The 21844-nt window shown below is 50.1% G+C and overlaps 1 protein-coding gene across 1 annotated transcript in view; it reads right to left on the reverse strand.

Moving 5' to 3' along the window:
* Positions 1–17959, reverse strand: part of LOC117883414 (transmembrane protein 47-like) — a 31138-nt gene extending 13179 nt beyond the window's left edge. The window contains exon 1 of the mRNA XM_034782694.1: positions 17667–17959. Within this exon, the coding sequence (XP_034638585.1) occupies positions 17667–17862 (196 nt within the window). The 5' untranslated portion in view covers positions 17863–17959. The remainder of the gene's footprint in view (positions 1–17666) is intronic.
* Positions 17960–21844: the final 3885 nt, after the last annotated feature.

The following is a 21844-nucleotide window of genomic DNA, read 5'->3' on the forward strand; positions in this document are numbered from 1 at the left end:
CTGGAGGCAAGGGGGCTGCCTGAAGCCCATAGCGCTCGGGCAGCTCGGCTCTTAAACAGAGCCGAAGAGTCAGGGGAGGAGCAGAGCCGCCACGGGAGGGGAAGTGCCTGGCCGGTATTTTCCCAGACATATTCGGCTTTTTGGCAATTCCCCCCGGACGGGGGTTTGAGTGCCAAAAAGCCGGACATGTCCGGGAAAAAGAGGACGTATGGTAACTCTACCCGCTGCCGAATTGCCGCCGAAGACCCGGCACTTTGGCGGGGGGTCCTTCCACTCCAGGACCCGCAACCGAACTGCTGCCGAAGACCCGGAGCGGAAGAAGCTCCGGGGGCCTGGGCCCCAGGAGAGTTTTCCGGGGCCCCCGGAGCGAGTGAAGGACCCCGCTCCAGGGGCCCCGAAAAACTCTTGTGGGGGCTCCTGCGGGGCCTGGGGCAAATTGCCCCACCTGCCTCCCTCCCCGCCCCCCCGGCAGCCCTGACTCAGCCTTGGAAGTCCTAGCAACACCTGAGGAGGGCACCAGTGAGGACACTAATTCTGGCATGGCTTTACAGGGTGGCTGCTCATACCTGAGCTAGGCTAAGCTGGATATTCAGATCCAGGTGCCTATCACTTGAGTCTGCAGTGAAGACATATCTATAGAGGTCGAAGCACGAGACCTGTGTCTCATGCCAGAGACGAGTAGGGAATAGGCACAGCTGCAACTTAGTTGGCAGGGTGGGACGAACTCCCCTGCTGCATAGGACCTACTGTGTCTCAGGTAAGGGAATAGCTCAAAGGGGTAGCCTCTCAAAGAATCTGACACTCCTAGGCCTCCTTGTGGATGGCAGTTAAGTCACCCCATGTCAGGACAGGTTCACTGGTCTGGAAGGAGAGCAGCAAGAAAAATAAATCTGAGGGATTCACCACAGACCGAGACGGAGGGAGGCCAGCAGCCTGAAGGGGACTCTGCAAAGTCTGAGCCACACAGACCATCTGGAAAGAGGGAAACCAGAGGTCCTATGGAATATCACCAGGGAAACCAGTTCTGGGTTTCCAGAGGGGCCTATTGAGCCAGTTCTGACATGAATATCAGGGAGCCCAAAGAGATTGGTGGAATAGGAGATCCAGGATGGATGCAGCAATTTTGGCTCCATTTAATGAGGCCCAGATGTGAGATGGGATGGGCAGCTGTACAATAAGTGTCATGCGCAAGAAAAACAGTCAGTCCTGTCAGGGATGGAAAAGAGGAGTGCCTTGGAAGACGACTACACAAACATCTGAAGATTGTTGTATCCGGCTCAGAAGGTTTGTAAGTAGGGTGACCAGATCACCCAAGTCAAATATCGGGACGCGGGAGGGGGGCGGGAGAGAGGGACGCAGGGGGGGGGGGCGTGACGGGGGGGCGGGGAAAAAAAAAAAAACACCCTTCCTCCACAAGCGCTGGAGGGAGGCCCGGGAGACACAGGGGAAGCGCGGGGCCAGGGTGAATGAGAGTCCGGCCTGGCCCCGAGCAGGCAGAACTCAGTCGGGCGGTAGGGAGAGTAGAGGGGCAGCCTGCGGGGCCAGGCGGCAGCTGTTCTCCCCCCCTTGGCAGTGGGACTCGGGAGCAGCCGCTGCTGCAGCTCCCACTGCCGCGGGGGGAGGAAGCGGCTGATGGCCAAGCTCAGCGGCTGCGGCTCTGGCGCCCGGGCCTGCTGCGGGGACCCAGCAACACGCACACTGCGCACAGCCCAGCCCCTGGCCAGTCGCCTCTGGGCTGCTGCCCAGCTGGTGCTATCCCGCGGTGGCCCCGGAGTGGGGGCAGCAGGCCCCAGCCCCCCTGTCCTGCTCAGGTCCCGCAGGGGAATAAACGGGGCTGCTGATGCCTCCGCCCCGGGGCCGCCCGCGGGATTGCACCAGCTGGGCAGCAGCCCAGACGCAACTGGCCAGGGGCTGGGCACAGCGTGCGCGCTGCTGGGTCCCCGCAGCAGGCCCGGGCCCGGGCGCCAGAGTCGCAGCCATGTGCTTGGCCGCTTCCTCCCCCCGCAGCAGTGGGAGTTGCAGCAGCGGCTGTTCCCGAGTCCCACTGCCCAGGCGGGGAGAACAGCCGCCGCCTGGCCCCACGGGCCGCCCCCTACTCTCCCTACCACCTGACTGAGTCCTGCCTGCTCGGGGCCAGACCGGACTCTCACTCACCCCGGCCCCGCGCTTCCTCTGAGTCTCCTGGGCCACCCTCCAGCGCTTGTGGAGGGAGGAGGAATGATGAGCCTGGGGAAGAGACGGGGATTCGGGGAGGGAGCCAATCGGGGGAGGAGGGGGCGGAGTCGGGGCGGGGGGGCGCAAGCACTTCTGGGCTCTGGAGCATTTCCTTGTTTGTCCAGTGTCCCGACCACACATCGGTCGGGACGCGGGACAAACAAGGAAATATCAGGACAGTCCCGATAAAATCGGGACGTCTGGTCACCCTATTTGTAAGTTTGGCCACCCCTGCAATATTGAATAGAAGAGACTCATTCCCCGAGTGTAAGACCTGCTGGAGGCAGGTGTAGGAGTGGGTTTTAGCTGGAGTGAGAGCTGTGTGAGGGGAGAGGGTTTCAGTCTGAGCACATCTGGAGTGTAGTAGAGGAGAACTATGGGGGTCACCGCAGGAGTGAAACTGGAGGGAAACAGCTCAGCAATGAAGGAGTGGAGTCTGCATGCTGGGGTTTGTAGTTCCATCAATAAAACTTTGGGCGGGGGTGTGACTTGGTGTGCCGCCTGGGGTAGCCCTCAGAGCCGGCTTTAGGAAGTGCGGGGCCCGATTCGAACAGTTTTGACGGGGCTCCGGCAGGGATGACTGAAAAAAAAAACACGTAAAAAAACATGTGGGGCTTGTACTCACCGGGCGGCACTCATAGTCTTTGGCAGTTTGTCCTTCACTCACTCCGGGTCTTTGGTGGCACTGAAGGACCTGCTGCCGAAGTGCTGCCGAAGACCCAGAGCGAGTGAAGGACCCGCCGCTGAAGTGCTGCCGAAGACCCAGAGCGCAGCCGGCTGAGTAAAAATTAAAAAGGAGCCTCTAGCCAGGGAAGGGATTCTCGGCCACTTGCCCCCACCCCGGCAGCCCTGCCACTGGGCGCAGGGCCCTCTTAGGCGCGGGGCCCGATTCGGGGGAATTGGTGGAATTGGCTTAAAGCCGGCCCTGCCCCTCACTGAAAATGCCAAGGTCAAGGCAGGATGCAAAAAGGAGAGCAGATTCTCCCAAAACTGGTGGTTAACACTGAAGTTAGACTCACCCCCCCAGTCATAAACTGCTCCCGATCCCCCACACTGGTTATCAAGCAGCTAAAAAAAGAAATCACAAAAACAGCCTCCTTATTCCATTCCAGTTCTCTGGCTCCCAATCAGCACCTAGGTCCAATACAGTGAGAAGTTGTTTAAAAACTCTGCTCACTATAAGACATGTTCCCCAAGGGCCAGGCACATTGCCAGGTCAATATTAGGTTGTAACTTACCCAAAATACCAGGCTGATAGCAAGTCCTTTAGTGTCTAAAACTAAAGGTTTATTATAAAGAAAGAACAAGAAGAGAGTTATTAAATGGTAAAGCAATTAAAAACATACAGAGACTTCAAAATCCATATATCAGGTTCTTAGCCGTATTGGTGAGTTTGCTGTCTTGAAAGTCCCTCTGGAACACATCCACAGCTTGGATGGGTCATTCAGTCCTTTTTTTCAGAGCTTCATTTATAGAAAAGTTACTCCAAAGGTAAGAATCATAGAGTCATAGAACTGGAAGGAACCTCAAGAGGTCATCTAGTTCAGTCCCCTGCACTCATGGCAGGACTAAGTATTATCTAGACCATCCCTGACAGGTGTTTATCTAACCTGCTCTTAAAAATCTCCAATGATGGAGATTCCACAACCTCCCTAGGCAATTTATTCCAGTGCTTAACCACCCTGACAACCTAAACCTCCCTTGCTGCAATTTAAGCCCATTGCTTCTTGTCCTATCCTCAGAGGTTAAGAACAATTTTTCTCCCTCCTCCTTGTAACAACCTTTTACGTACTTGAAAACTGTTATCATGTCCCCTCTCAATCTTCTCTTCTCCAGACTAAACAAACCCAATTTTTTCAATCTTCCCTCATGGATCATGTTTTCTAGACCTTTAATCATTTTTGTTACTCTTCCCTGGACTTTCTCCAATTTGTCCACATCTTTTCTGAAATGTGGCGCCCAAAACTGGACACAATACTCCAGTTGAGGCCTAATCAGCGTGGAGTAGAGCAGAAGAATTACTTCTCATGTCTTAAAAACAACAAGGAGTCCGGTGGCACCTTAAAGACTAACAGATTTATTTGGGCATAAGCTTTTGTGGATAAAAAACCTCACTTCTTCATGAGGTTTTTTACCCATGAAAGTTTATGCCCAAATAAATCTGTTAGTCTTTAAGATGCCACCAGACTCCTTGTTGTTTTTGTGGATACAGACTAACACGGCTACCCCCTGATACTTTTCTCATGTCTTAGCCCTGGTCTACACTACGAGTTTAGGTCGAATTTAGCAGTGTTAGATCGATTTAACCCTGCACCCGTCCACACGATGAAGCCATTTTTGTTGACTTAAAGGGCTCTTAAAATTGATTTCTGTACTCCTCCCCGACGAGGGAATTAGCACTGAAATCGACCATGCTGGGTCGAATTTGGGGTAGTGTGAATGCAATTTGATGGTATTGGCCTCCGGGAACTATCCCAGAGTGCTCCATTGTGACAGCTCTGGACAGCACTCTCAACTCAGATGCACTTGCCAGGTAGACAGGAAAAGGCCCGCGAACTTTTGAATTTCATTTCCTGTTTGGCCAGCATAGCAAGCTGATCAGCACAGGTGACCATGCAGAGCTCATCAGCATAGGTGACCATGGAGTCCCAGAATTGCAAAAGAGCTCCAGCATGGACTGAACGGGAGGTACTGGATCTGATCGCTATATGGGGAGACAAAACCGTGCTATCCGAACTCCATTCCAAAAGACGACATGCCAGAATATTTGAAAAAATCTCTAAGGGCATGAAGGACAGAGGTTATAACAGGGACCCGCAGCAGTGCCGTGTGAAGTTAAGGAGTTCAGGCAAGCCTACCAAAAAGCCAAAGAGGCAAACGGCCGTTCCGGGTCAGAGCCCCAGACATGCCGCTTCTATGATGAGCTGCATACCATTCTACAACTACCCCACCCCTGTGTGTGGACTCCGTCAATGGATTCTCACGCAACAGGGATGTGAATTTTGGGGATGAGGAGGAGGAGGAGGAGGTTGAAGAAACCGTTTTCCCCGACAGCCAGGAACTGTTTTTCACCCTGGATAGGGAACCCTCCCAACCCACCCAAGGTGGGCTCCTGGCCTTGAAGGCGGAGAAGGGACCTCTGGTGAGTGTACCTTTGTAAATATAATACATGGTTTAAAAGCAAGCATGTTTAATTATTAATTTGCCCTGAAGACTTGGGATGTATTGGTGGCCAGTACAGCTACTGGAAAAGTCTGTTAATGTGTATGGGGATGGAACGGAAATCCTCCAGGGACATCTCAGTGAAGCTCTCCTGGATGTACTCCCAGGGTCACCTGGTTGAAATAGGGGAATTTTATTAAGGGGACATTCAGAGGTGGCCGTTCCTGCTGGGCTGTTTGTCTGTGGCTGAACAGAAATCATCCCCGCTGTTAGCCACGCAATGCAGGGAGGAGTGAAGCAATCATCCCAGAGAATTGAATGTGTGTGTGTGTGTGGGGGGGGGGGGGTTAGTTGGGTTTATGCTGCACGTTAACCCGAAAACTGCAGCCCCTCCTTTTAAATGGCCAACCCATTTTAAATGGCCAACCCAATGGGTGCTTGGTATAGGAAATGAGGGTGCTACTGTTTGAAACCATCCCCACATGTTATGAAGGTTAAAGAAGCCAAAAGACTGGCTTACCATGTTTGCCTGCAAGCTTAATTCTGTTGCCCGCCGGCCCTGTGTGTGTGATCTCTCACACCAAACTGGCAGGCCCTCAATATAAGAGGCAAAATGCGACCTTGTAAAGAAAGCACACATGCTATGTAATGTTAACAGCTTGGTTCACTGTGAAAGAGTCTACCCATTGTTCTCTAAAATGTGTCTTTTTAAATACTACTCTCCCTTTTTTCCCTCCCGCAGCTGCAACTGTTTCAGTGCAACCCCATATCATCGCCGTCCCAGAGGCTAGCGAAGATTAGAAGGCAAAAAAAAAAACGCATTCGCGATGAAATGTTTTCTGAGCTCATGCAGTCCTCCCACATTGAAGGAGCCCAGCAGAATGCCTGGAGGCAGACACTGTCAGAGTGCAGGAAATCACAAAATGAATGTGAGGACAGGTGGTGGGAGCAAGAGAAGAGATGGCGGGATCAAGATGATCAGTGGCGTCAGTGTGATGAGAGGAGGCAGGAAGCAATGCTTAGGCTACTGGAGAATCAAACTGATATTCTCCAGTGTACTGTTGAGGTGCAGGAAAGGCAGCAGGAGCACAGACCGCCGCTGCAGCCCCTGTGAAACCAACCACCCTCTTCCCCAAGCTCCATAGCCTCCTCACCCAGACGCCCAAGAATGCGGTGGGGGGCCTCCAGCCACCCAACCACTCCACCCCAGAGGACTGCCCAAGCAACAGAAAGCTGGCATTCAATAAGTTTTGAAATGCAGTATGGCCTTGTCCTTCCCTCCTCCGCCACCCCACCCAGTGCTTCCCTCCTCCCCCACCCCTCCCGGGTTACCTTGGCAGTTATCCCCCCATTTGTGTGACAAATTAATAAAGAATCCATGAATCTGAAACAACAATGACTTTATTGCCTCTGCAAGCGGAGATCAAAGGGGGGAGGGGAGGGCGGTTGGCTTACAGGGAAGTAGAGTGAACCAAGGGGGCGGGTCTTCATCAAGGAGAACAAACAGAACTTTCACACCGTAGCCTGGCCAGTGATGAAACTGGTTTTCAAAGCTTCTCTGATGCGCAGCGCGCCCTGCTGTGCTCCTCTAACCGCCCTGGTGTCTGGCTGCACGTAATCAGCAGCCAGGCAATTTGCCTCAACCTCCCACCCCGCCATAAACGTCTCCCTCTTACTCTCACAGATATTGTGGAGCACACAGCAAGCAGTAATAACAATAGGAATATTGGTTTCGCTGAAGTCTAACCGAGTCAGTAAACTGTGCCAGCGCACTTTTAAACGTCCAAATGCACATTCTACCACCATTCTGCACTTGCTCAGCCTATAGTTGAACAGCTCCTGACTACTGTCCAGGGTGCCTGTGTACTGCTTCATGAGCCATGGCATTAAGGGATAGGTTGGGTCCCTGTGACGGGGTTGGGACTCACCCCCTGGCGCCTCCTACTGGTTGTCTCAGGAATTAGCTCTGTCCAGTGGAGTGCCCCCTCCTGGTGGTGTCCCGTCCATTGTCTTGCCCTCGGTTGGCATGTGGACCCGCGTCGCTCTCCGGCTTGCGGAGTCCTCTTCCGAACTACTGCCCTCCGGCAGTGCTCCTTAGTCCATCCACACCCCCTTCCGGGGGGTGGGGTTAGCAGGAGTCTTTGCACTGGCCTCAGCGTCCTGCCACAACCCCCAAGTCTAGCCCCTCTTACGTCAGGGGGCAGGTTGCAGCCTGACTCGGCCACTGCTCCATGGCCCGGTGCAGGACAAGGAGGAAAGGGGGGTACCCAGGCCCTCCCGCTAGTCTGGGTCCCGACCCAGGGACCCTCTAACGGCGCCTCTTGGCCCTCCTTCTCTCCTCTTGCCTTCAGCCTTCCCTGGGTCACTTCCCCTCTGACCCCATTGCACCCTCTGGACCCTTCTACTCAGGGCCGGCAGTCTGGCAGGTATCAGGCTAAAGGTCCTCTCTGTTTCCCTGAGCCTGCCCAGCTTTCATGGAGGGAGGGAAGAAGGGAGGCCTGATGACATGTACCCAGAACCACCCGTGACAATGGTTTTGCCCCATCAGGCACTGGGAACTCAACCCAGAATTCCAATGGGCGGCAGAGACTGCGGGAACTGTGGGATAGCTACCCGCAGTGCAATGCTCCTAAAATCGACACTAGCCTTGGTACTGTGGACGCACTCCGCCGACTTAATGCGCTTAGTGGGGACACACGCAATTGACTGTATAAAATCAATTTCTAAAAAATTGACTTCTATAAAATCAACCTAATTTCGTAGTGTAGACATACCCTTAGTTACAGCACTCCTGCTAATACATCCCAGAATGATGTTCGCTTTTTTTCCCAACATCCTTACACGGTTGACTCATATTTAGCTTGTGGTCCACTATGACCCCCAGATCCCTTTCCTCAGTACTTCTTCCTAGGCAGTCATTTCCCATTTTGTATGTGTGTAACTCATTGTACCTTCCTAAATGGAGTACTTTGCATTTGTCCTTATTGTATTTCATCACTACAGACCATTTCTCCAGTTTGTCCAGATTATTTTGAATTTTAATCCTATCTTCCAAAGTACTTGCAACCCCTCCCAGTTTGGTATCATCTGCAAACTTTATAAGTGTACTCTCTGCCATTATCTAAATCATTGATGAAGATATTGAACAGAACCAGACCCTGATCCTGATCCCTGAAGGACCTCACTCAATATGCCCTTCCAGCATGATTGTGAACCACTGATAACTACTCTCTGGGAACAGTTTTCCAACCACCTTACCACTGCTCTACAGCCAGAATGCTTCTGAAATAACTGTAGTCAAACTTTTCTAATTCTGGGTCACTGAGAATGAAAATGATGCTTAAAATTGTTGATTGGCTCTAGTTTTCAAGATATGCTATTGGGTCCGTATATACGACCCTTGACTTGGGAATGGCAGAGGATAAGTGAGTTATAAAGTTATAAAGGGAAGGGATCTCAATTTAAATCAGAAATTACTAAAATACATCTTTGACTGGATCTATGAATAAATCTATGACTGGGTTTGGACAGAACTTGCTTTTTAGGCAAAACAATGAATGATGCAATCTGAAGTTGGTATTGTGTCATATATGATATGAATTGCATCATGTTATTCCTAGAAGTCATGGATGATGCAATCATAACAAAGCTTACATCACTCTGCTGAACAAATTGCCCTATATCAGCTCTAGAAATCATACAGTGTCGTGCTCTCTTATGTGTCAGTGTTTGATTTTGCAAAGGGACACATTTCTGTTTAGCCAAAGTGAGCAGAGATGCCTCATACTTGTGTGAACAGCGCAGATAACTTCTGTTATGTTTGTGGTGAAGTGACTTTTGCATCACAAAAGTGCAGTATAACCACTATGGTTAAGAAAGCCTATCACCTTTATTTTGGCTGCAAAATTGGAGCTCAGGACAAGAGGTGGGCCCCACACATATGCTGCAACACTTGTGCAACAAATCTTCGCCAGTGGTTGAACAGGAAAAGGAAATCTATGCCTTTTGCAGTGCCAATGATTTGGAGAGAGCCAACAGATCATACCAGCAATTGTTACTTCTGCATGGTGCCTTCAGTTGGGAAAGGTGTGTCAAAGAAGAAAAATGGACTGTGCATTACCCAAACATTCCATCAGCTATATGCCCAGTACCCCACGGAGAAGGACTGCTGGTTCCTGATGCACCAGAATCATTCTCACTTGAGTCAGACGAGGAAGAGGATGAAACTTCTGGTCCTGAACCATCAGTGTCACAGGACCCACATTTTCTCCCATCCTCCTCCTCTGAACCACACCTCATAACCCAAGGTGAACTGAATGACCTTGTCAGGGATTTGGAACTACCCAAGAGTAAGGCAGAGCTGTTGGGCTCCAGACTACAGCAGTGGAATCTCCTGGCAGGTGATGTTAGGGTTTCCATGTTCCGTGACCGTCAAAAGGATCTTGTCCCATTCTTCTTCATGGAAGGTGATCTTGTAGCCTGCAACAACATCGATGGTGTGATGGCAGCCCTCAACATCGTTCACGATCCAGATGAGTGGAGACTGTTCATTGATTCATCGAAGACGAGTCTTAAAGCTGTTTTACTACATAATGGCAATGTTTTGCCATCAATTCCAGTTGGTCATGCAGTCCATATGAAGGAAACCTATGACAACATGAAGCAACTTTTGAGGTGCATAAACTATGACCAACATCAGTGGCAGCTTTTTGGCGATTTGAAGGTTGTTGCTGTCTTGCTTGGTCTACAGACTGGATACACAAAGTACTGCTGTTTTCTCTGCGAATGGGATAGTTGTGCAAGAGATTCTCACTACAGCAAGAAAGATTGGCCACTCCGACAGTCATTGGAGCCTGGGAGGAAAAGTGTTCAGCATCCACCACTTGTTGAATCAAGGAAGATTTTGTTACCACCCTTACACATCAAGCTGGGTCTGACGAAGAACTTTGTCAAGGCCATTGACAAAACACAAGCAGCTTTCAAGTACCTCTGTGGAAAATTTCCAAGGTTAAGTGAAACTAAGATAAAGGAAGGTGTCTTTGTTGGTCCATCTTCTTCGAGATGATGCATTTGACCATGCACTGCGTGGCAAGGAAAAGATGGCATGGAAAGCCTTCCAGTTAGTGGCAATAAATTTTCTCGGAAACAAGGCAGACAACTACAAGTTGTCGGTGGAAAATCTCCTCAAGGCATTCAAAAGCCTTGGTTGCAACATGTCACTAAAGATACATTATTTGCACTCTCATCTAGATTTTTTTCCACCGAACTGTGGAGCAGTGAGCGACGAGCACGGCGAGCAATTTCACCAGGACATTGCAACAATGGAGAAACGCTATCAGGGCAAATGGAGCCCATCAATGCTTGCAGACTATTGCTGGACAGTGACAAGAGATGCTCCATTTAATGAATACAAGAGACAAGCCAAGAAGTGCTGAGTAGACACTGAATAGGACTAAACTATGTATATAATAGTTTTTTACCTTTTGTGTCATAATAAATTTTATTTATATAACCCTTTTGCTGATTTTTAAAGTGTTACATAAACAGGACAGGTGAAATATCATCATGTAAAGCAACCATAAACACATGAAAAGACCTAGGTTTACAGTTTATGATTAAAACTCTGCTATCTACACAATATACATAGACATAAAATGTAAAAACTTAAATATCTTAGAAACAGTAGCCAATCAGTTGTTTTAATTGTCATATTTGAATTCAGCACATCAAAATACATAATAAATAGCACATTTTATCTCTGAAGCAGACGACTTCTCAAAAATTGTAGATCAGTGATATCAGAGTTGGAAGGGACCTCAGGAGGTCATCTAGTCCAACCCCCTGCTCAAAGCAGGACCAATCCCCAGACAGATTTTTGCCCCCACTCCCTAAATGGCACCCTCAAGGATTGAGCTCACAACCCTGAGTTTAACAGGCCAGTGCTCAAACCACTGAGCTATCCCTCCATCTAGGTTGCATTTCCCTAGTTTGTTTATGAGAAGGTCATGCAAGACAGTATCAAAAGCTTTACTAAAGTCAAGATATAAGAAGCAGGAATGAAGACAAAATGGAGAAGAGGCAGCTGTCTTTCATACCTTTTGCCATGTGCCTTGTACTTCCTTTGTCTTCTGGGGCACCTGGCATTGACCACTGTCGGAAGACAGGATATTGGGCTAGATGAACCTTTGGTCTGACCCAATATGGCCATTCTTAGGTTCTTATGTCCCAAACACAAGCTTCACAGCACATGGCATGGAAAAGCCTTAGAGTTCTGTCCATAGACATAGAATCATAGAATCATAGAATATCAGAGTTGGAAGGGACCTCAAGAGGTCATCTAGTCCAACCCCCTGCTCAAAGCAGGACCAATTCCCAGCTAAATCATCCCAGCCAGGGCTTTGTCAAGCCGGGCCTTAAAAACCTCCAAGGAAGGAGACTCCACCACCTCCCTAGGTAACGCATTCCAGTGTTTCACCACCCTCCTAGTGAAATAGTTTTTCCTGATATCCAACCTGGACCTCCCCCACCGCAACTTGAGACCATTGCTCCTTGTTCTGTCATCTGCCACCACTGAGAACAAAAGATTCCAACTAGAATGTGGGGACCAATCCCCATGCAGATTTTTACCCCAGTTCCTTAAATGGCCCCCTCAAGGATTGAACTCCCAACCCTGTGTTTAGCAGGCCAATGCTCAAACCACTGAGCTAGTCCTCCCCCCAACATGCCCCTACATGTCTTGCTGAATCATCAGGTGTAGTCCCTGGCTTTTTTCAATGGGTTCAATGTATAGCCGATGTCCCTTGATGGGCCATCAAAAGCAGGCAAGGCAGTGCTGATGCCAAGCTGTCTGGGGGTGTCACCCAGAATCACAGCACAAGTGTTGAAATACAGATATACCATACATATCAATAACTCACAATACAAAGGTGATACAAACTTATAAACAAGATAATCATACTAGGCAAATCATAACATTTTCACAGATACCTTAGATGGCATATCTGGTCAGATTCCTTGCAATTTTATAATACTGGTATCAACAACATCATAAAGTGTCTCCCAGATTCCATACAGTGTCACAGGGAGGCTATTCACAGACCTGCATTCAGGAGTTGGGCAACACTCAAGATCTCAGACACCTCTGACATTTGCAGCAGTCTGATAGTTCAGCCACAAGGGCAGCCAACTGCTTCTCTGCTATTGTTTAAGAGTCCATCAAACAACTTGCTTCTGCTTTGAATCTGACATCTTCCAAATTCTCAGCTTGTGTTTCATAGAGGGAGAGGTCCAAAGAATGTTTGGATCCAGCTTTATTGGCCAGCGGACCAAACTGTCCCATCTCCAGAGCAGCCAAGTCAATTAAGGGAGCAGTGAGTCAGCCACCAGCTGAAATCCATTCCCAGTGTACTCCCTGGCACAACCAACCCTAACAGTTCCACCTTTAGGAGAGTCGGCTGCAGTTTTCAGCTGTCCATAACTCCCAGATAAAAGCCAGTACTGTGCATTTCTCTAATGGCTTGAAAGATCCCCAAGCACTTTACAAGCTATAAGAATAAAGGATTGCTTCACCCCAAACTGAAATGCAGCCACCTCAGGTGGAGAAGCTGAGTGGCATTACTTTGTTTAGGACAGGAAGTGAACTTTATAGCCAATTAAATTCCCTCTGCAGTTTTTCGGCAGACAGTGCAGTTACCTAAACTGGAATTTGTCCAGAACACTGGGGTTCATTCCCCTGCTCTTACAAGAACTGTGATGGGATCTTTAATAGCCACAAGGTGCTTCAGCACCTCAGCTTCAAGTCTCACTCAGAAAACAATCTCCCAGGATCTGAGCAGCCATTAGAGCACCTGTTCTGAACAGAATCAGAGGGAGGTCTACCTTCTAGAAAGTACCAACTCCTACCCCAGCTCTAAAGCCTTTATAGGAGGGCCTGTCTGAAATTCAGGAGACTTTACTAGATGATGTTGAAAAACTGGAGGAGGATGCAGAGAGCCACAAAAGTGAACATGGCTTACAATGAAGGACTGAGCTCACTCTGTTCATGTTATGATTATGAAGGATGAAATTGAGATTGACTTGATTACAGCCTAAGTACCTTCAGGAAGAGAAGACGCTGGGTCCTACTGGCACTGTCATCTCCCAAAGACAGAACAAGAACCCATGGCTGGAAGCTGACGCCAGACAAATTCAAATTAAAATGAAGGCACAAGTTTTTAACAGTGAAGGTAATTAACTTTGGGAACAACCTCCCAAGGGAACTACTGGTGGATGCTCCATGTCTTGGAGTTTTCAAATCCAGACTGATGTGTTTGGCTAAAGCATCTTCCAGAAAGACAAGTTAATAGGTTTAATAAAAAGGTAACTGGTGGAGTTTAATGGCCTGTGCTGTACAGGTCAGACTAGATCTAATGCTCTCATCTGGCCTTAAACTCTACAGTGCTCTAGACATGAAAGTCAAGCAAGTCCATGAAAAGAGAATGAGCCTTAATACAGTGAAACTTCTGTATTGTTAAGAGTCTGAATTCAACCCACAAGAGCAAATAAGTGGAGAGAAAGGACTGTGAATATGGGCCAGCTACTGCTGCCCAGAAAATCCAGATGGCCGAGCACTAGTTGAATGAACACAGCTGAATGAAGTACCAGTGGGCAGCCCCAGAGAATTTACTCAATTCCCAGGCTCTGACATGGTTTGGAGTCAGACCCATAAAGTCACCTGTTCACACCCACTGCTGTCCTGTCTGGGAGGAGCAGCAGCTGCCCAGTTGCTTTGTGGGAGACTGAGGCAGACAGTCAGCTGAAGGGCTTGGTATAAATCTCAGGGGTAAGCTTGGAAGAGAGGAGGTAGCATAATGAATGGCGCACATCTGCTCCCCCCTCTCTTTGATAGTACAGCCTCCTTCCCCGAAAGAAACAAATGAACACACTTTCCCCCAACCCCCTTCTCCATTTCAGCCCCTCCCCAATTTTCCTGGCTGAGTTGCTGCTGACAAAGAGCAAAAGAAAAGAGGTTACAGTGTGAGCTCCCCTTCTGCTTCCCCCTTTCATTGCTTCAGTGCCACAATTCCTGTCCGATTGTTTCCCCTCTCCAAGAAAACAGACCCCAGCGTGGGGAACACAGAAGCTTCCCCCTCCCCTGCCATTCTCCCTCCCTTATACAGCCCAGCTGTTCATGTTAGAGAGCAAAACTAGAACTTCACTATGAAGCTGTAAATACATCTAAGCAGCTGATCATCTTCACCCAAGATCATAAAGGAAGAGAAAGTTAATAGCCTGGTTTGCTCTCCACAAGAAGGGGAAAAGAGCTCATATACAAGCACCTAGATTGGAGCCGACATCCCCCTGTGTGGGCAGATTACAGGACTATGAACTCTCCTGAATTCTGTGCTTGTTCAGAGGTAAGGATGCCTTCTTAGACTTTAAGGCCAGCAAGGACCATTATAATCTGACCTCCTGCCCTGCACAGGCCAGGGTATTTCATGCAGTGATTTCTGTACCAAGCCCATAGTGTCAATACATCCTGCAAAGCTGTGCTGAAGTGAGTCACCCTAGTCACTCACTCAGCAGCAGCCATCTTCCCCCTTTCACTCACTCCCTGCCATTTGAAGCAGGAGAGCAGCAACAGGAATAGCAGGGAGTTCCCAAGGCAACTTGCAATGGAGCTTTGGGGATGCAGCCCATCTTCTCTGGATACAGCAAGAGAAAGCCAGGCTCCAAACCCCTGGAGCTCTGACTGTGACCCGAACCCTGCTCAGGAGACTTATTTTAAACCAGGCTGGTTGGCCCAGCAGAGCCATGTGCTGATGGAGAGGATCTGGGAGACAAGGAAGTTGAGACAGAATGCACTAGTACACATTACTACATATATTGAGACCTCAGCTATGCTCCCTGCCTGCCTGCACCATCAACCACAACTTGACCTCATTTATGCTTACTTCATTTGCAGGAGGCTGGGACCCCTGAGAATCAGGGTAACGAGCAGAGGAAACCGAGATGAGACATTTTTAGCGGCTGGACAATGATCCCTGCATGTCATTTGAAGGCCAGTTTTGATTTCCTCCCCCCAGAAGTAACAGCTCCATAAAATATTCAACTAGAGACCTCAAGATAACCAAGACCTATCATGGCTGTAAACAGAGAGGTGTGCAGACACCAGAGAATGGAGTTTGCCGCCACCTCATCTCTGTTATCCTGTCTTGCTTTGGATTGAGATGGCTCATGCTGTGAACATCTGTTTACACCTCCAACATATGAATTCCTATCATGAAAGATCAGTGTGGTCCATTTAATCTGTCTGGTCATGCCAGTGCCAGATTCTTCAGAAGAAGGCATCATACACCTGCTGTCCCATAGGGGTCGTTTCTTCCTGACTTCATCTGATCAGCTTCTGCCCTGAAGCATGAGGATTGAGAGCCCTTGTCATTTTATCCCAGCTAGTGTCACTGTAGTGAATTCTACTCTTTGTCAGATAAACATGCAGGGCTTGACACTCCACTGGGTTTTCAAAATGGATGTAAAATGCCAGCAAATCAGAATTTTCCACTCTGTGTTTTACATCCACATTGCACAGGTCTCAGTGACAACAAAAGGTGAAAAGCCAGTGGAGAACCAGGCCTGCAATCTGTTTAAAGGGACATTTTCAATTTAATGAAACTTACAAGACAGACTAATGATCACTGTAACCAAAAGATTTGCAAAATATTTCTCTATTGTTACTTTGTGTTTTCCAGTTTCTTCAGAGGAAACAAATTCCCCTGTTTGCATAGGTCTTTTACACAGCTACAATGCATCCTCCTGAATGGACCATCCATTCTACTCAACACTGAGATGGCAAATGCTGGGTTACACTTTCTCTCCCAGGGCACTGCCTCAGTGCCAAGTTATAGGATGGGCTGGGCCAGGAGCCCAATAAAACTCTGCTGGTACTAGTCAGTAACATTTCTCCAGTGAGCCAATGGCAGCCCCATTTGGCCTGGAGTTACCAGTGCAACCTCCTTGTAAAGTACATGTGCTGTTCTCCCCTGCATTGGATGCCCTACGCTAGGTGCAGTTGCATATGGCCAGCACAGCTTCAGGAGTTTTCCATGATGAAGCTCCCACCAAGATATATGCCCCGCTGGGTGGGGGAGTCCCATCAGAGAGGGCACTGCACTCTCAAGATGCATTATTTCATTGCCCAAAACCTTGACAGCCAATAAGTAGATTCCAGGTGCTTTGACTTCAGCTTCTTCAGGCCAAGGAGCCACCCTCAAATTGGATTCAGGCTTCTCACTTAATCAGTAGAGCCCAAAGCACTTCATTATCCCCATTTTGCAGCTGGGGAAACTGAGGCACTGAGCAGTAAGTGACTTATCTAAGGTCACCCAGCAGGCCAGTGACAGAACTGGGAACAGAACCTAGGTCTCCCAAGTCCCAGTGCTCTATCCACTAGACCATACTGCCTTTTACAACTTTAAGTTGAGGGGAGAGAGGTTTGACCTTCTCATGAATTACTCTACTCCCTCCCCGGAACCTCCCATCCCTAATTACCCCCTTCCTCTAACACTGGCCTATCTGCCAAGAACCCCATCGTCTCCTCAGGCATCACATGATCACCAAAGGCAACCCCCTTTACATCATCCCCTTCTCCCAGCCACCCACAGTCTCCTTCTATGCTTCTTCTCCCTGACAGGTGACGCATGCATTCCCCGCTCTCCCTCTGTGCAGGACCCAAGGCGCAGGGACAATCTCTGGGCCCCCTTTATGCCTCCGCACTCCAGGATTCATGGTGCTGCCATCAGTTCGCAGTGACTATATCCAGAGGGCTCCTGAAAGCAGGGCGTTTACGCGGTTCCAGCTCCGAATGACGTAGCCCACAAGCGTACAGCCCACCAGCAGATTAACGAAGCTCATGTTCGCTCTGGCTGGTGCCACAGGAGGCTGGCGCAGCATCTTACAGACACGCTGTCAGTGCCACTCAAGCCCGTTTACACAGCTGCTGCGAATCTCTGAATCCAGCTCCCCCTCCACCCCTACCTCTTCAGGCCAGTCTCAAAGCCGGAGCCAGGCTAGTTTACTCTGGGGACGCACCTCCTGCCCCCTCCCCTTCCCGGGGCTTTAGCGCCTAGAGGTGGCCACAGCAGCCAGCCCCGCCGCCCTCAGCCCCAGTATAACCATTGCACACCGGGGCGAGGCTCACCCCGCGGACAGCTCTCCCCCGGCTCACAGCCAGGCAGGGAGATGCAGGCGGTCCCCGGACATGCCCCCCGCCCCAGCCAGCGCCGAATCGGGGCAGCCGGCCGGCCCAGCTCTACCTGTCCTCAAGGTGATGAGGCAGTGCCACACGTCCGGGGCCCGTTTACACGCCTCCCACAGCGACAGCGAGCCGCGCTCCGAAGTGACCCAGGCGGGGCTCAATAGGGCCACCACGTCCAGCGCCAGGGCGACCAGCAGGCAGACGAGGGCGATTAGCTTGAAGGGCCGGAGGACGCGAACCTCGCCCGTGGCCATGCTGCCCCCGGGGATCAGGGGTCCGCGCTGCGCCCCGGCTCCGCACCAGGGACCCGCCGGGAGCTGGGCAGTCCCGAAGCGCACAGCCCAGCCCCGTGCTCCGTTACTGGGGCATGCCAAGGCCCTCGGGGTCCTAGAGCCGCCCTTACACAGCCCGCCCCCTCGCCTGGGGGCCTCCTCCTCTCCGCAGCTGCTATTTCCACCGCGTCCCCCACCTGCGTTGTCTCGTTCCGTGTAACGCCCACCCCCACCCACACGTGTTGTGTCTCCTCCTAATCTCTCTGGGCAGTGCTGAATTTGTGGCAGGGCTTGCCAGGCTGAGCCCCAGCACCTCTGGGCCTGGCAGGGCTGAGCCCCGACATCTCCCATCTCCGGGCCTGGCAGTTCAGAAGCTCCAGCACCATAGGCTTGCCACATCAGTTATGAATGAATGTAAAAAAATTGCTTGAGCCCCAGCACCTCTTTCATTACAAATTAAGCACTGTCATTGGGCCACTCTCTGTTCCCTCTGGCTCTTTACAGCACCTAGCAGATGGCGGTCTCACTCCATGACTAATCCTCTTAGGAACTTTGGGGATATAAATAAATAACCCCTGTTCTTCAGCCTACCAGGCAACCCACCAGTGAGATTGGTGGAGGAGAGAGGTAGGAGTTTCCCTAACATTGAAGTAAGACTCGCAACTCACCTTTGTGGTATTCTCCCACTCTTACAGCTGGGGACAGGGCGGCACAGAGCTCAGGCTAGAGCAGGGGTCAGCAACCTTTCAGAAGTGGGGTGCCAAGTCTAATTTATTCACTCTAATGTAAGGTTTCGCGTGCCAGTCATACATTGTAATTTTTTAGTGTCTTCTAAAAAAGAAGGTCTCTATCTATAAGTCTATAATATATAACTAAACAATTGTTGTATGTAAAGTAAATAAGGTTTTTAAAATGTTTAAGGAGCTTCATTTAAAATTAAATTAAAATGCAGAGCCCCTTGGACCGGTGGCCAGGACCTGGGCAGTGTGAGTGCCACTGAAAATCAGCTCGTGTGCCGCCTTTGGCATGCATGCCACAGGTTGCCCACCCCTGGGCTACAGTATTGAGACGGGGCTCAGAACCAGCGAGCAGGGCCACATTTTCAAGACTGCTCAGCTCCCATTTAGTCACCTAAGTAAGTGGTGTGTTGGATACTAAGCTCTTGAAAATCTGGTCACAGAAGACTCCCTGCTGTGTGGTCTATTGGTTAGAAGAGAAGAGGTACTCCAGCTCCCCTTTCCCTACTCCAAGCACTAGCAGAGTCAGACAGCTCTGACCTGGCCTATGGCTTCTCTCCATCTTTCCTGGATCCTGGGCTATGAAATTGAAGAGTTTGTGCTAGTTGAAATTAATAGGGTCAGAGAAGCTCCAGGAGAAATCCAAGGTTTATACCAGTTTACAAAAAAGAAGTCCCCCCTCCATGTACCCTCCCCCACAGAGTTCCTCACCAACCCAGGAAGAAAGCATACTCAGCCTGCCCATGTTGGGAATCCAAGGGATTGTCTTGCCAGACACGGCCAATAGCCAAGTCAGACCATATCGTACTGTAGGATTAACAGCTGGGATGTCAAGTGCCTCATGGACATTGTGGAACTGCAACATATACAGATGCCTCCTTTCTCTCATGAATTGCTCAGAGCTCTTGATCATACAGAGATTACCGTCCACCCCAGAAAGTATTCCAGCAGGGAACGGTCTTTGCTTCTCAGCAGTTTGCCTCGAACTGCCATCACTCAGCCCCCTTCCATGCTCAGTTTGTAGTCCTCTCCCTCCTTTACCCCATTCTCCTGCTCAGTCTTTATTCTCCTCTCCTCCCCCAACTTATTTACCCTTAACCCTCACTGCTGTTCCAACTTGGCCTTAGCCCTGGGCATCACTTAACATTTACATCACCCTAGCTACCTCCACTCAGGGGTGAGAGAAATTCACATACACATGCACACATGAATGCTAGAGGTAAGCCAAGCTAATTCCCCCTTCCCTCTGCCCATACACACACAAATGCTAGAAGTAAGCTAAGCTAACCCCCAATGTAGACAAGGCGAGATGAACAGAAAATTATTTGACTGAAGAATTATTCCACCACCACTCAGGGAAGGTGGATTATCAATCAGCAGAATACCCCCTTCGGTTGCTGTAGGAAATGTCTATGATATGATGCTCTGCTGCTGTAGTGTAGACTTGCTCTCATTCTAGCCTTGCTGTCACTCCGTCATCTCTTCCCCCCACTGCCCCTACCCTATTACCTGTGCTCTCCCATCTCCTTTTACTATATCCTCCGCCCCACCCTGTTAACCATTTATATTGTGGTAATGCTTTGAGGATCCAAGCACCAGCGCAGGGCCAGTGTGCTAGGTGCTGTACAGCCCCAGAGAGCTCACATGCCAGGATTAGGATGAGTCTTGTGACTCCTGTTGGACAGCCCCAAGCCTCTGGCTCAGTGGAGGGTAAGGGGGAGGGGGCATGGGACTCTCTCCAGTGATCACACTGTTCTGTAGCTAGGTCAGAGAACAAGGGTGGCAGATAATGTGACAAGCCATGAAGGACACCATAGTACCACAGCTCATGCTACAGCCAGTAGTAGGAAAAAGTTAAGCATGCAGGCGTGAGGAAGAGAAGGCATAAAATGAAGAGAAGCCAAACCAATGAAAAGGCATTTAAGGAAAAGGGGAGACTTCTCTTGCTGGGGAGTTTGATGGTAGGTCAGTGCCCCACCCCAGAGCTGAAATAAGGGGAAACTCTGCCAGAGCACCAGCCCCCTCCTGCCCTATCACAGGGACACTTCAGGAGCTAGCCCGCACTGGTGTCCCAGCCCTGGTGTTGGCATGAGCTGGCATAAAGTCAGATAAGTCAAGTTCCACACCCTGCCCATTACAGCCAGGCCGGGGCTGAGGAAGGGGAGAGCCCAAGTCCGCATCAGTGGCTACATTCCCTCACTCCACAAGGCTAGGCCTACACCCACATGTTCAATGGGCTCATTTTTTTAACCCTTCTCATACAAGTTTAGGGCTAGGAAAAAGGGCTAGGGAGACAGCACTGGAGCCTGAAGAAGACTGCTGCTTGTCTGCTAAGTGGGTAGCAGCAGCAGTGCTGGCATCTAATGCTGCCTTGTCAGCCATCTTCAATCCAGCTCTGGAGGAACCTTCTCTATGTGGCTCCATGACACAGCCAGTTCTTGTCCCGCGTGGAGCCTGCCAACAAGGCTGTCCACTGATGCCAGTGGTAACAGTGGCTTTGGTGCAGGCTTCCACCTACTGGGAACTGGATCGGGATCCAATTTGCTTTGCCTAGGCCACTAGCTGTCATATAGCTGCACAGTCCTGGCACTAGCAGCCAGGCCTGACTGAACTAGTGACTGAAGCAAGGGTTTAATCAAAGAGGTACATCTAGTTCTAGACACCCACCCCCCACCTCCCCAGAAAAGGGAAGATTCCCCCGCTCACTCTTCACTTCCTGTCCCAAACTGTCAGTGTTGAATTGATGCCTGCCTGGTAGACCAGCCTCTAGCTTGGAGAACCATTCCAGCAAATAGCACAAAGGGGCAGAGCTAAGAAAGAGACACCAGGAGGGAACACAGCTGACTGTTTAAAGTAGGCCACTGGGAGTCCCAAAACCTGGTTTCTATTCCTGGCTCTGGGCAAACTCCTGACCCTCTCAGAGGGTTGTCTCCCACACCCCCACCATCTGTGCAATGGGGCTAATCCTGACCTACCTCCCCAGCTTGTTGCTAGGCTCAGTCTGGCAGTGTTTGTGGAGTGCTTGGAGATTCCCACTTGGAAAGCATTTGAGGAGGGCAAGTAGATCCCAGGCCAAGTGACTCCCTCAGCCTATGATACTGTTCATGGTGACTGAACTGAGCTCTCAGTCCCCTTCCCTTCCTGGAGGTAGCGAAGGAATACCCCTCTTTCCCCGCCTCCCCCAGCTGTTGGAAAAAGAAAATAGCCTAATCCACTCATCAGTAGTC

The sequence above is a fragment of the Trachemys scripta genome, chromosome 9, assembly GCF_013100865.1.
Source record: "Trachemys scripta elegans isolate TJP31775 chromosome 9, CAS_Tse_1.0, whole genome shotgun sequence".
Taxonomy (NCBI): Eukaryota; Metazoa; Chordata; order Testudines; family Emydidae; genus Trachemys; species Trachemys scripta.